Source organism: Microdochium trichocladiopsis (assembly GCF_020744255.1).
Source record: "Microdochium trichocladiopsis strain MPI-CAGE-CH-0230 chromosome Unknown B0I36scaffold_8, whole genome shotgun sequence".
NCBI lineage: Eukaryota > Fungi > Ascomycota > Sordariomycetes > Xylariales > Microdochiaceae > Microdochium > Microdochium trichocladiopsis.
The window spans coordinates 589,553-604,053 of record NW_025763551.1 but is presented as its reverse complement, the minus strand read 5'-3'; the positions used below and the strand labels follow the sequence as shown (position 1 = coordinate 604,053).

Below are 14,501 nucleotides of genomic sequence, written 5' to 3'. Positions count from 1 at the left end.
ATAGGCTGTGGCGCGCCGCTCTCACGAATGCAAAGGTGTGCTCCGCGTGGAAACAAGCATTTTACACTTTTGGGTCAACCGCACTGAACACGCAGATAGCTCCTATCACAGTGTTTGGCAATGGATTGTTGGGAAGTGCCAGAACTTTATATCCCCCAGAGACCTCTTACACGCGGTCCCAAGGACGCGACGCCCCGGCCTCTGACCCGACCGACTGGCACACCTTTTACCCCCGTGATGCGTTCAAGTGCGTGGCGACTATGAGGCACAACTCAACGCAACCCCCTTCATGTTGATGCTGACCGGGCCAAATAAGCTTCGGCTTTTAGGGTCGATGTTGGCGGCGGTAAAATCACGCTTTCCCCGACCGACGTGGTTCTGCAACGATCCCGTGGCCACCGGTGCATATATTTTGCGAGGTCAGGCGGAGTTTGATGTCCGTCCGGGCGCAGTCGACATGTCGGATAGGGATTGAGTAAGCCGTCGACGTCCTTTGACTGACGACCCCTACCAACCACTTCCTGCCACAAAGCCTGAGTCGCAGCCCATATAGCCGTTATGAACGAGCAAAGTCATCCAGACTCAGATTTAGGAGAGAACAAGACGTCGCAGTCTGTGACGCGGGCTGTGAGAATGACCCTTTTAAAGAACCCGAACCAATCGCTGCATTTTACTATACAGCCAGACGAATCGTTGTGTGTGGGGCACGGCGGCGATCCTCACGTAGCGATTGTTCAGCTTTGCTCGGCCAGCTGGTTGTTAAATTGCTCTCCGGGTAACATTTAGGAAAGCGCTAACGGGAAGTATCGCCGTTTTCCTACTGCAAACAACAAAGGACCAACACCTCGGAGTCCCCGGGGCGGCCCATGCCATGAGGGTACTCGGGAAACTTGACGCCATTAGATTCTTCTTCTACCCGTAACTCTCTCTGACGGGGAAGGGGTGGGGGGCGATCGTCACCTTGGCGACGTCAAATGTACTGGCATGGCATGGCAAGATTTGCCGTCTCCCTGCCGTGCCGAGCTTGGAGCCCACGAATGAATTGGCCCCAGGTCCAGTCATTCCGTGGAATCTTATTATGCCCCCCCCCCTGCGAATAATGGACAATGATCTGTATACAGTTGATGGGCGGTCCTGTATTATTCATGAATTGCCCCAGACCTAGAGTCTTGCCTCGGTGAGCTCTCCAGGCTCTGTCCTTGCATCGATCAGCCCATTCTGAGAATGTGCAAGCCGTCTTTTCTCGCCGGACAGCGGCGGCCTTCCCATGCGAATTCTACCGAAACCACTCCGATAATGAACCCCATCAACTGAATAAAAGAAAGACTATGGATAGTGAGTGGTCCTTCAAGGATCAAGAGGGCGACGGACCGGCAGCAGCAGCAGCAACAACAGCGGACGAGACAGGAACGCCCAGCCGTCTCGCCACCTCGAGAAATCCGCCCTCGCCCTCGGCGACCCAGATGTCGACCCAGCGCCTGGCATCCTGATAGCGCTCTTCGCCGGCGGCCCACGCCTCCTCGCGCGGGCGCTCGACGTATATCGTGCGCAGGCCGTGCGACCGCGCGGCGGCCAGGTCGCCCAGATGCGCCGCGACCATGGCGACCTGGCCCGGATCTCCCCTGTCACCTCCTTCTCCTTTGCCTTCTTCTTCTTCTCCCTTCGCAACACCACCACCACCACCACTGCCGACGAGCTTCTTCACAGCTCCGAGATACGTCGACGGATGGGGCTTGTACGCGCCAAAGTCCGCCGTGGAGATGATCTCCCGGAACCCGAGGCCGCCGTGGGCGTCGAGGTCCTGGAGTAGCTCCCGGGTGCCGTTGGACAGGGTGGCCGTGATGAAGCCGCCGCCGAGCGCGTGTAGACCCGCGGCCGAGTCCGGCCACGGGTCCAGGCGGTGCCACACTCTGCTCAAGTGCTCGAGCTCTGCCGAGGTATAGACTGTTGATGCTGCTGGGGTGCCGGCGGACGTGCTGTTGTTCTTGTCGTCATCGTCGTCATCGTCACCGTCGCCACCCAGACCCCACGCGACGAGCAGCTCGACGAGACTGTCGCGATGGTGGGCATCAATGTCCTTCCAGGGCGTGACGCCGGGGACAAAGGACCGCGTGAAGACGCCGTAGCTGTTGCGCCACTCCTGGGCGAAGGCCGCCCAGTCCTGGTCCGTCAGGGCCTCGAGGCGGGATTTGTACCTGCCGCCGCTGGAGCCGCCATCTGGTATTATTGTTGCTGCTGTTGCTGCTGTTGCTGCTGCTACTGTGCCGGCACTGCTGCTGCTGCTGCTGAGAGTGGCTAGTTTGTCCCGAGCCGCCTGGGTGAGCTCGCGGACCACGGTGGTTCGCCAGTCGACGACTGTGCCGAAGACGTCAAAGGTCAGGGCCCGGACCTGGGACAACCCTGCTGGTGCTTGTGGAGCCGCCCCTGCGGCACTGTCGGACGGGGACGGCATCTGGCGACGGATATCACAAAAGGGACCACGGGTATAGAGAGGGAGAGAGTTGGCTTGACCTTGGCCTTGGGCCTGGCAGACCGGCGTGGAGAAGGCGTGCAGGGCTGAGCAAGCCGCGGGGAGGGATGGCAGCGATGCGATTGGACGCGGTGGGGGGGATCTGGTGGTGAATGGGACGGACTCGTTGCGTGCTGTAATTAGTGATTTTTCTCGGCGCCTTTCCGGCCGCTTCCAAGCCGGTGGGCTGAGCCGTGGGAGTCTGGCAGAGGTTGCGGGCGGCCTGCAGTCTGGACCGGTGGGCGGAGAATGAATGGATTGGAGGCGTCGACCGGCAACAACAACAATGGGAAAGAGTGTGGAGGTGGAGTCGGGGTCGGAGCTGTGGAGCCGGGGGGCCGAGGAGGCGGGCGGGACCCACGCACACCGCACGCACACGCACGCACACGCACGCACGCACGTCCACGCCCACGCCGTTGGTGGTGTGGTGGTGTCCGCCAGGCCAGGAAATCCGGGGTAATTACAGCCAGTCCGTCAGTCAAGTCGTACTGGAATATGGAAATAGAACCCGGTCGCATGGATGACTGCGTGGCTGCTTTTGCGGCGTCGTTGGATTCGGACTTTTGCAGAGCAGTCACCAGAGGCTAGACAGTACAGAGTAGAAACCCCCCTCCCCCCAGTGCTCTCATCTCTGCCCCCCTCCGCCTCTTCCTCCTCCTCCACTGCCCATTATGGCATGTTGGCCGTTCGAGCTCATGCATTTGTCTCCCAAAGCCTGTCCCTATTGCAGCGCATCCCAAGGCGGCATGTCAGGGTCCCCCCCCCCCTAGCCGGTAACGTTCCACGCAAGCCCACATCAGCCTCATCTCTTACCTGGTCGCCACCGAGGCCACCACCACCACCATCGATGTTGTCTTGCTTGTCTTGCCTTGTCTTCCCGGCGAGTCCCGCGCTGCTGGGCACACGAGCGCTCTTGCAGGGACACGATATAGCCGAGCATAGCCGCTGCCCAATCACAAGTACCCTGGCCGTGCTGTGGGATGCAAACTGCTTGGCAGGGCTCTCGACACCCTCCTGCTCCTCCTCCAACTGAACCCGGCACGGGCTGCCACGAATAAGCAGCCTTTGTTTCTTCTCTGCCGAGGACCAACTGCCATCGCACGTAGGTGCCATGGAGGCCGAACACGCGCGTTCTAGTAAGCACATGGGATACGAGCACACTGCTTCGGCTCCGGGCAAAGCCGCCTCGATGGCCTCTTGCATCCATCCATAGTTAGTGCCCTCTGCCGTCTGCAGTCTCCCGTCACGCCAACCAGGACCCCTGCAGCAGCAGCAGCAGCAGCAGCAGTCAGGGAGAGCTGACCACATGCATCGCATGCACATGGGAGATCCACAACGCCAGTCCCACCCGCGGCTCCCGCCCAGCCACACCAGAATAGCCCAAGTTTGCTTCACGCACACATGCACTTGGCACAGAGAGAGAGAGAGAGAGAGCGAAAGCGAGAGACAGATACCGGGCCCGACCCGCGTCAGCAGAGACTCCACACCGCCCCAACGGGCCGTGCCGTCATCTCACCTCATCTGACCTCGTCTCCATTGAGCAGGTCCGGCGTACTTCCTGCCATCATTGCTCATCCTGCTTTGATGACGCCCCAGGGATGATTGGATGGGACGTCCAATCTCCTGACGGGACGGCAACACCTATGTCACCCACGGCTGACATGTCCTGTCAAATTGCGAATCCTGAGGTAGCTCGGCGTGGCCAAGCGATACTGCATTGGGACTCATGCTTATCGTATGCTTATTGTAATAGGCAAAGCCATCGTGAGCCGCCCGCCATGCGCAGGAGCACCACCAAGTCTGTAGAAGAGAGCATGGCGCAAAATCTATGCGTCACCTGCTGAGCAAAGCAAGGATATGTCCACTCCTCGTTGTTGTAATCCTGGTTCTATCCAAGTCAAGAATAAACTGATGTCCATCAACACTTACCTCTTCGGCTTGTGTACATACGCTGCTCGTCACGCTGGAAAGAAAAGAAAAAAAAAAGAGACCTCAATTGATCAAAACGTATTCCAGAAGAACCATGCTCTACCTCAAGTGAGAGTCAGAATTAATCAACAACTTTTATTGGGCTGCAAAGTCGACATGTGGTCAACTTACAGTCATGTAGATTAGTTCTTGCGGGTTCCGGTTGGAATGCTGATTTGTCTCTATGCTGTGACTACCTTTTGCCAAAAGTCATGCGGTCCAAATTTTTCGCCAGATTGTGAGGAGCACATTGCCTTTGAGCACTGGTGTTGCATTCAGACATGCGGTTTCGCCCTCTGTAATGTTTATAGTGTCTCCCGACTGCTAAACTTCCAAAATCTTGACAGCAAACCAGGCACGTGTCTTAGATATCAGCAGCGTCTCTCCCAAATCTGGCAGCCGCGTTTGCAAAGCAGAACAAACATGAAAAAACAACCGTCATAGAAGGACTTCGAGCCCAAGCAAGCAACTGTTCCCAAGCCGAAATTCTGTACAATCAACCCCGTCGACTTGCGGGCTAGCCCCCTAATGACTGTTCTTTTCTCCTGCGTGATGATCTTGGACTCGTTGTCCAGGAGATACTGGACTTGAACGAGACCGGACACTCAATTTCCCTCGGTCCAAGATGTTCACGCTGGACCGTGCCTATATTTTTGACCCTCGACTTTCACCGTTCAGCTCCCATCGGACAGTACTAGATGGCAACTTGCACAGAAAGAACAGTGTCCTCGTGAACAGAGACGCGACTGGTCCTGGCCTATTTATTCTTACCTTGCTGCCAACTGGCCGTGCGTACTAGAGTGCATCCCTCGTGTTGTCTTATCCACGTGCCCATTCCCAAGACTGGCTCTCTGTCGCCTATAAATCAGCAACTGCGAGTACTCTTCTCGTCCGTTGCTGATTGCAGAGCTTCAATTCACTCTTGACCTCGGTATACATTGCACTTGAGCACCTGAGACGTCTTCCCGGTGTAGCGGAGACAGGCCGTGTACAGCCGCCGATGACGAAGCGCCTCATCGTCTTCTTTCTCTTCTTCATTGTCTCTCCGTCCCCCCCCCCTCTCTCTCTGTCTCTGTGTGTGTTTTCCAACTCTGTCTACATTGTCAAACCAGACAAGCCCCAACACCATTCGCGTAAACTCGTGGCCTCCTCCAAACTGCGTTGAACCACTAAACTAGTCCCATCCTACTACTGGCCGACACATTGAAGAGACCAAAAAGAATCGGACAACGAAACCAGGATCCATAACAAACCACCTTCCACAACTTTTCAAAAACCTTTATTAGGCTGCCGTTCAAAAGAAAACAGGCCGCCCCCCCCCCTCCTTAAGACCTGAGGTCAATTTCAGCATATATCCCGGCTAGGCGGAAACGAGACGGGACGCGACAAATCCCCTCCTCACCCATCGCTCGCCCCTCCCTTTCCATTTCTCTCTCAGATCACCACTCCCCATCATGATAGAAAGCTGCGCAGAGAGGTAGAGAGAGGTAGAGAGAGAGGCAGAGCCTGACTGACGACTCTTCGTGCGCACTCCTCCTTCGCCTCCCGGGTTGAGGATATCATAAAACACAGGACGAGCGAACGAGCTGGTGGATAGGCAGGCAGGTAAAGCGGACGAGAGAGACAAAGAGGTCCCGAGTACGCTAGAATACGCCCTGGTATTGGGATGAGAAAGAACCAGCCGACATCCACATTCATCAAAACCCCCCCATCTCTCGACCGGCGTGCACCGCCGCGAGACAGCAGATGATGGACGCATGATAACACAGACACACACACAAAGACGACGACATATCATGGCATCGTGTTTTTGAACAGCATATATTCTCTTTTGATAGATTGTACCATGTCTCTATAAATATCAAGGGTAGATGGCAAGGCTCTCGACAGCCGTGTTCCAGGCCCCCCATGTGCTGTTGACAAAGCGATATCGTGGCAGAAGAATAAAGATACTGTCCTCATCGACCCGTAGCATTCATATTGTGAGAAGGCCTCCGTGAGTGACGGCGGAGACCCTCACAGTGCAAGATAGGAATGATGACCCAAGATAGGACGCCGAACCTTGGAAGAGAAACAAAACGATCCTGGCAAAGGCGGGCGTGCGCATTTGCCACCTGTCGTAGGGTAAAAGCAAACAAGGAAATAAATAAAGTATGTGGATAGTGGCAGACCATGGGCCTAGAACACCTTTCGAGCATGAGTCATGCCAGCAGGAAGCAAGCGATCAACTCTGGTGGGGGTATATACGAAAAAAGAGATGAGCAGTAGCTATGTGCAACCCAAGCAACATATCCAGGAAAGAAGCGAATTCAGTGCAAAAACGGCTAAGTTGCCCAATCAGCTGTCCTTGACGGCGTTTTCGTCACCAAAGGGGCTACGTCCCCTCGTGCTCGTCTTGCTCTGGTCCGAGTTCCGCCGGGATGATGTGCGGTCCTCCTCTTCGACTGCTGTGAGTGTTGGGCTTACAGTGTAAGATGGCGACGGATCGGCGAACGGACCCTGATCTTGTTGCGGGGAGGTCTTGACAATGGTGACACCGCTCGGGCCAGTCTTCTCAACATCCTCCGACCCAGAGGACACGGAGGCAGCCGATGACGCCTTGGACTTGATCTCGATCGTCTTGGGTCCACCGCTGCCTAGACTGATCATTTGCGGTCGGACTGTCGTCGCCGTCGAAGTGCTTGCGTTCTTGAAGAATGCCGAGCCGATGCTGAAGGCAGGTGAGGGTGGTGGGCGGTCGTACTTGTCGTAGTCTACAGCAGGTACTGCGGGGACGCTGTCGCCGCTTTCCGAGCCTCCAACACGCGACTTGACGCTCACGATTGATGGTCTCAGGAAGTTACCCTTCTGCGCAGGCAGGGGTGACACTACGGCGTTCTTTCCGTAGATAGTCGAGGCTACACTGGACCGAGGCGCATACGAAGTGCGGGCATACGAAGTCCGATCAGAGAAAGCCGAGATGCCGGAATATGTAGAGTTGCGAAGATCGCCAGGCATGAAGAAGTGCTGCTCGTCGTACGGGGAGCTGACACTCCCGTTATCGGAGTGTGCCAATGGAATAGGAGGTACAGGAGGAACGAGAAGAGCAGGCGATGTTGGAGTTGCGCGGTTGGTGACGCCGGGAATATACGCAATTTGGATAATGTTGGAGGCGCGGGTGAGGACCGTGGACGCAATAGAGTGCACCGTGTGCGTCGACGCCCGCTTCGACTGCCTTCCCGCATCAGCGCTGTCATCGCTGAAGCCTTCTTTTGAACGGGCGCCGTCGACCCACTGGTCGACCTCGGTGCCACGCTTGGCCTTGATGCAGAACCTCCACACGAGATACGTTATAATGGCCATGGCAGCAAGCCCACCAACGACTCCACCAGCGATGGCGCCCGTGTTGGTGCCGCCTCCTTGCTGGCCACTACCGACTTTGGTAGGATCGAACTTGCAGACGGCCGTTGCACATTCCTTGCAGCTCAAGGGGACAGTAAACTTGCACACCTCTGTCGGACCACAATCAGGACAGACCGGGGCGACGTCGTCACATTTGACGCAGCCATTTTGCCGACTGTACAGTGATGTAGTCACATCGCCGTCTAAGGATTATCAAGTCAGTGGTGTGTAGGGAGTTGTAAGATGCGTGCGGGTGGAGACCTACCGAACAGAGCGTTGTTTCCAAAAGCAGTCATTCTGAATCACGATGCACGGCGAGAACGCAACGACGGGTCGGGAGTCTGGTTGGTTCTGTCACGGTGGATGGCGTAGCTGCACCGGAGCGCCCACGATAAATAAATTCGAGATCGACAATGGTCACGGACTGGCCGAATTTGGAGTGAACGGGTGCCGATCCAGTCGATTCCGTGGTGGAGGATGCCGTGTCGAAGCGCAGGCAGACAAACAGCAAGTTTATCGACGTGAGTATTGGCCTCTGGTTCGAGAATTGGGAATTGACGAGAGTGACGATGATGATGTCGCTGCGATGCGGCGGTGGCGATGAAGTAGTAGAAGAAACGAGTGACTTGGAGGCTAGCTCAACGAGAGACGGTGGGTGAGAGGCGTAAGAATGAACGAAAGTAAGACCGGTGCAGGCGAAGGTCGAGAGCGAATTGGGGCCGGATCGAAGAGGACGGTGCGCGAGAGCAGGCGGGAGCAAAAGCGGTCGTGCGGTCGAAGAGGACGGTGAGGCTGCGGGCTGAAGAGGGCGATTGACAACCGACACTGGCGAGAGTGGTGGTTGATGGGAGGAGGAGGGCGGAGGCGGCTGCGATGGGCTGGCGACCTTCAGGGAGATGAGGAGGACGAGCGGAGGAGCGCACAGCAGCGAGGGAAGGGCAGCGGCCAGATGGCCCCGACTCACTCCAGGAACCTTTCCGGGATACCTTGTGAGTGGGTGTGGGCACCCGCAACTGCTCAGGTACCGGCGCCCAGGCTGCCTGGGTCGCATGTGGTGGGGCGCAGTGGCCACCTGGGCAGGCCTTCAGCGGGACCCCTGACGCGTGGCTGGCGCTGGTGGGTGGTCGCAGGCGCCCATTGGCTGCCGTCGGCATGAACGAGCCCAGCACGCCAGGGGAAGCCCTGAAGCCCCAGCGAGGGCGGACATCCGCCCAGATCACCTCAGCCTGTCTCATTTACGCACTTGGCGCCGCCGCCCACTCACATCGCAGCATCCACGAATCCGCGAGCCACCACCGAATCCCACGTTGCAGCGCCGTCCATTGTCAGCTGAAGAGACCGCCTCAGTAATATGTTTATGGGCATCCCTTTGTCATGCCGTTGTAGCGGGAACGTATGAGAAGAAGCCACCACCACGACGCCAGCCCGCCGTGTCCTGGTCAAAGTACCTATTGTCCGCGCCGAGCCATTGATCCCGGCCTCTCTCCTGGTGGCCGCCGCGCCAGGCGCCATGGTTCGTCTGGTGGCTCAGGTGTCGACCGTGGATGGCCGGACACCGTCTGCAGGTCATCGAGCAAACAATGGCCTGTGATTCCAACAGTGGCCTCCTCCCCGCTCGCTCGGTGGCCAGCCTACCTGTTACCGCAACCACTGACGATCCCTCCAACTTGTCCCTTGCTTGATCCAGAGCCTGCTTGCTGCGGCCGGCCGAGAGACCTCGCCAGGTTGTCCGGCTCGCTGGTGGTCCCGGTTGCGCGTTGTGGCCCACCGCCGTTGCGTTGCGCCTTGGTAGTGGCGGCGACAACCCGACGCCCGTGAGCGCTAGCGTACACGCGGCCAGGCAGGACTGCCTGCGCTTATGCGAGTATCGGCGACCAGAGCCTGCGGGGACGCCAACAAGTCTACCAGCTTCGTTGTGTGGACCATGTTTGCGGATCGTCGCTGCTTGACACTCGAAACCTCGCTACCATAACGGTCTTGTCTCCAAACCCCCTAGCCTGCCAGACCTTTCAATCCGAAACGACACCAAATTCTTTCGCCATGACCGTGGCATGCCAGCATCGAGAACGGCAGCTGCGCGCAGGTGTGATAACAACTCCCCTTGGCTTGGCTTGGCGATGGGTGGCCTCAATCACACAACCGAAGTCCGGCCAAGGCAAATAATCTTGGTGTGAAACCCTGCATGGTCCAGACCTCAGGATCGACAACAGCTCCTCTTCACTTCCGATTGGGGGTTCGCAGATCCGGGCAATAGTCTTCCGTCCTTGCTGCAAGAAATCGGGGGATCCAGACGCCCGCCACGTTGCTCATTCCTGGCACGACAACGTGGAAAGTGCGTGGTGAAAAAGAAACAAAGAGGACGAAAAGAAAAGATCGGCGTGCATGACTCTTGCATTGCACTCCCGTTGCTGGCTTGTCGGCGTGGCCCTTGGAATCCACGTCTGCACAGCTTGTGGCATGCCTCTGCACAGACTCTACGCCTTCATGGAAGCAACTTCGGGCGTCGATGCAGATGTTTCTCGTCTCCATTGCCAAATCTCGAGACCTGTGAACAACTGGGCAATGACGATGTTCACGTTTGACACAACGGAAGCTTTCAATGCCAGGGCCAGCGGGTGGCCAGAGCCCTCTTTGTGCCACGCTGTATGTTTCACACAGGGTTCAGGGCTGAAGAATAAGAGTCGTGGCCCACAAGCCCGCGGGCCGCTAGACTCCCCTCGGACAAGCTCGCGTAGGACCAACCCGCGGATCTTCCAAGATGGACCAAGTTACTCTACATGAGACCTCGGATCCCATTCTCCCCGATCGTGCAAGCCCAGGATCAAGTCTTCTAGAATACCTCCCCTTTAAGTTTTGACTGAAGACAGGCGATGTATCTGTGACAGGTTGCACGAAAATCACACCAGTTGCCCGCGTGTACGGGCTCGTCTTTGGTGTGCAACGTTGCAAAGAAAGCCATGCGGAGCCATCGTGCAGTGCCGGTTGGCCTGTTCTTCATGCAGCCTGGCATCCTTCCTATGCTGCTTGCTGACGGAGCATGAGCTGTTGTGTCACACGACTTCCGCAGCATATATCGTCTACTTTTCTAAATGGTGCGGTCAGAGTGATAATTGCCGGTACCGGTCTGCAGAGCCCTGACAACGACGGGTATCCTTTTTCTTTTAATGCTTTTTCGCATTACTATAATTGAAACGCATGCCATGGAGATAGGGACTTGTCTCGACCAGACAAAAGTATTGTTCGTGGTGAAAAGGCAGGCATCTTAATCGTGAGTCAATCTCCATCCCAGTAGCGAGTACATCTTCACCGTGAAGACGGCCTGGGCAGGTCCCCGTCCAAAAGAACGATACTCGAGGCGACACAGCCTGGCTTCTATGTACTGCAAGTTTTGGTAATGCTCTGTCTAGCTCGTCTAGCAGCATGAAACAGCAAACAGGGGAAATGGCAGAGAAGAATATATTGGCAATGCCGCCTGAGCACGGCCATGGTCGGCACTTGCCGTCCTCATCAAAGTGAAGTGGTTTGATATCTAGTCCTTGGCGTAGCAACCAACTTCACATATCCATTTGACGTTGGTCCCACTCTGTAAGTCAAACACAATCTGGCCAGAGGACACACCGCCGGAAGCGAGTTGCCTTTTCTCGCCAGATACGCAGGCGTCAATCCAGCTCGGTGTGCATGTACCTTGAAGATCGGTGCAGGGCAATGTCGACAGTGGAGCATTGAATTTTGTGCCAACGCGGCATTTTTCTCTGGCGCGACGCTGGGAGCTGGCACGCATCTGTTACAGTATCAAATTCAGGTACAGCAGGAACGTGGTCGGAGCCCTTTCGTATATCGGGAGCGCTACACGCGACCACGTTTCGGCTCGTGCCGCCGAGGGGCGACACAAATAGACTATTCTTCGAGACAAGGGTCCGTTCACGGCGGCACGAGCGAGGCAGACAGAAGTTGCTGTGTCACGTCGGGACAGTTCGTGACGAGACCCCTTAACATTTCTAGTTGGTTCTCACGCTTCTGTGCAGATATCTTGGCCCTTGACAGAAGCGAACAGGACAGGCTACAGTTTTTCAAACCTGGGAGCATTTCACTCAAGAAGCCGTGTATTGTGATGCCCATCCAACTTCTCAACAGGATGCCGTTAGATTAGAAGCATCACCGCGAATATGCATGTTCTCTGTGGGAAGCCACAGCGAAATGGATCTAGTCGGATTTCCCATATGCAGAATTCAGCATACCGTGCTGTTCTCACAGTGACAGCCGGCATTGCAGTTTTCTTGCATTCCAAGCCTCCACGGCTGCCTGACTTGTGGCAACCATCTCCATTCAGACGAGGGAAAAGAGAGGTATGCAAGCCTGGTCCTACGAGGACACCTTTGTGGCAGTTGCAGTAGCTGTAGACGGAGGCACAGTCGCGATGCTCCCGTCCTGTCCTTCTGTTCATAGGACTGGATTGCCTCTACCTTTTAGGTGCCTCGGAGGCGTAGACCATCAAATCCGTGGCGGCAGCTGAAGTATAGGTCTTCTCGTCTCCCAATGAGTAGCTCCACAGAACCTTGTTTTCATGGACCTGAGTTGAGCTGGCAAGACAAAAGCGGAGAGCCAGGCAGCAACACTGCCATCCGCACCGCTCTCTCATGCCTCCGCAGACCAGCACAGAGTTGTAGCGTGCGCCGGCCAGATTGATCTCCAGACAAGCGTAAAGACCATGTTAGACATATACAGCGGTTGAGCCGCCACGTGGCGACGATGTTGACGGCAAGCATGACAGCTCGTGGCGGTCTGAGGCTGGCTGGCGAGGATCTCCATCGCCCCTCTTGGGCTTTTGACAGATGTCGTGAGCACCTCATAGCTGGCAACGGTATAATATTTTCACTGAAGACTTCCTAACGCTCTCCGAGTCTGTGCCTCTGCCCGATCGTTGAAGTCGAGCACCGGAGAACACTTTCTGTGCGTTTGATGTCTGTTGCTCTGTCTGGATTTCGGGACCTCCAGAGTCTATTCTTGCCCATTGCATGCCATATCAACAGTGATCTATGGTTAGCGTGCCTCAGGTCTCGCCGCTTTGCAATCATGTTCTAGCTTTACATCTTCTTCGACCCAGTAGTCAACATAACTAGGCCTCCGTCCTCAGGCGTTGTGAGCATCACATATGAGATAGTGTGAAGGCAAGGAAGAAGTGGTAGGCGCTTTTGGTAATATTTAGTAGAATCGAGTCCTCAGAACCCCCCTTGTGCATCTACTAGGACGACGATGACGTCGGTGGCCAGCGTGAATCGGGGGTTTACAAGAAGATCCATCTGCCACGAAAGGGTTCAAACATGATCCTTGAGAATAACCCTGGGAGCCCTTTCCCCTTGTGGTATATCGAGGAATATAGAAATGGATCTTGAATCCGTCTAAGAGCTGCGTTCAAGTTGGCAGCATGAGTCTAGCTTGCTGTCTTGGCGGCCACATATAGACCTTGTCAAGGGGCCTTCTCATTTTCATCCGGATTAGCCCTCTGCCATTTCCCCTCTCTCCTTGAATAGGTCTTGTTACAATCAGATCAGTCTGCCAGGAGCCGCTATTGTGATGTCTCAGGGAAGACATAAACACGCAACAGAGTCACGAGGGCATCGTTTATCGAGAGGGATGTATGGAGTGTCAAGAACTCATATTGCGTTATTCTGAACCTCGCCTCGCGTGGGAGTCGTGGCATTCGCTGAAATATTCCGTGTTGATCTTGAACGGGAGGGTAGTCGCCACACATAGCATATGTCCAACGGCGGCTTCCCGTGATACTACCAATGTGTTGATTGATAGTGCCAAGCTATTCGTACAACGGCCACTCCGAATATTTTCAAGGCACCACTTAGCTACCTCCCAGCGTATATAGATAGTCTACAATGAGAGATGCCAGGCCACGATGTGACTGGCACCTGCACAAAAAGTTGAATGGTCATGCTGGAATAGCCCCCAATTTTTGACTTCGTACTAGGTTTGGCGTGCTATTGACGTGGCCAGCCGCCGAATTCCGCGGGACTTTTCGCACCTGTAGGACTCGAAGGCTGAGGCCCGACGCAACAAGGCGTATACCCTCCGCACATTCAGCTGATGAATGGTGGTGATGTTTGTGCACAGCTCACTCGTCCATCAAGTGCGCGCGTGGACAACGTCACATGTACCCAGGCATCGCAGTCAGCTGCAAACTATGCAGGGAGATGCCTTCTCACAGCCACGAGGCCCCCATTCCGCGCCGTGTCCATGTTTTGGGTTCCGCGTGGCAATATTCGAAAGCGGCCGACGAAGTGCGCGACCTTGCCACGCGGACGGCATGTGGAATCGCTCGCAGTTTGATGTGGCTTTTATTCGTATTGTTGCTGGCTCTGCACTGCCATCCTCCACTAACCTCGTGAACCCACTTGCCATGTACAAAACGAGGACTGTCTCCACCAAACCAGCACTTAAATTTAGCTCTTGCGTGTACGCAGCCAGGTTATTTTTAGACCAACAACCAGGGATGGGACACGGAAATGCAGTGTCTGGCGTCCGCAGTCGAGTTCGAAATTGCCCAGCAGTGATGGACACGTTTGAGAGGAAAATAATATGAATTGCCAGATTAGGATACGCAATCAGCGAATCGTCCGCTCTTAGGGCGGGC

The 14,501-nt window shown here is 55.8% G+C and overlaps 4 protein-coding genes across 4 annotated transcripts; all 4 read right to left on the bottom strand.

Moving 5' to 3' along the window:
- Positions 1–1,354: 1,354 nt before the first annotated feature.
- On the bottom strand, positions 1,355–2,452 carry B0I36DRAFT_365510 (HAD-like domain-containing protein; the record flags this gene model as incomplete). The annotated part of the gene is made up of 1 exon (XM_046159149.1): positions 1,355–2,452. The coding sequence occupies one exon, from the start codon at positions 2,450–2,452 to the stop codon at positions 1,355–1,357; it is 1,098 nt and encodes a 365-aa protein (XP_046009071.1).
- Positions 2,453–3,153: 701 nt separating this feature from the next.
- B0I36DRAFT_329277 (uncharacterized protein) lies at positions 3,154–3,658 on the bottom strand (the record flags this gene model as incomplete). The annotated part of the gene is made up of 1 exon (XM_046154701.1): positions 3,154–3,658. One exon carries the CDS (start codon positions 3,653–3,655, stop codon positions 3,203–3,205), a length of 453 nt encoding a protein of 150 aa, XP_046009070.1. The 3' UTR covers positions 3,154–3,202.
- Positions 3,659–6,626: 2,968 nt separating this feature from the next.
- Positions 6,627–8,322, bottom strand: B0I36DRAFT_149882 (uncharacterized protein). The gene is made up of 2 exons (XM_046148495.1): positions 8,124–8,322; positions 6,627–8,061 (listed from the first exon to the last, which is right to left on the bottom strand). Exons 1-2 carry the CDS (start codon positions 8,152–8,154, stop codon positions 6,815–6,817), a joined length of 1,278 nt encoding a protein of 425 aa, XP_046009069.1. The 5' UTR covers positions 8,155–8,322; the 3' UTR covers positions 6,627–6,814.
- Positions 8,323–8,496: 174 nt separating this feature from the next.
- Positions 8,497–9,093, bottom strand: B0I36DRAFT_351806 (uncharacterized protein; the record flags this gene model as incomplete). Its single annotated transcript, XM_046157046.1, has 1 exon — positions 8,497–9,093. The coding sequence occupies one exon, from the start codon at positions 9,091–9,093 to the stop codon at positions 8,497–8,499; it is 597 nt and encodes a 198-aa protein (XP_046009068.1).
- Positions 9,094–14,501: the final 5,408 nt, after the last annotated feature.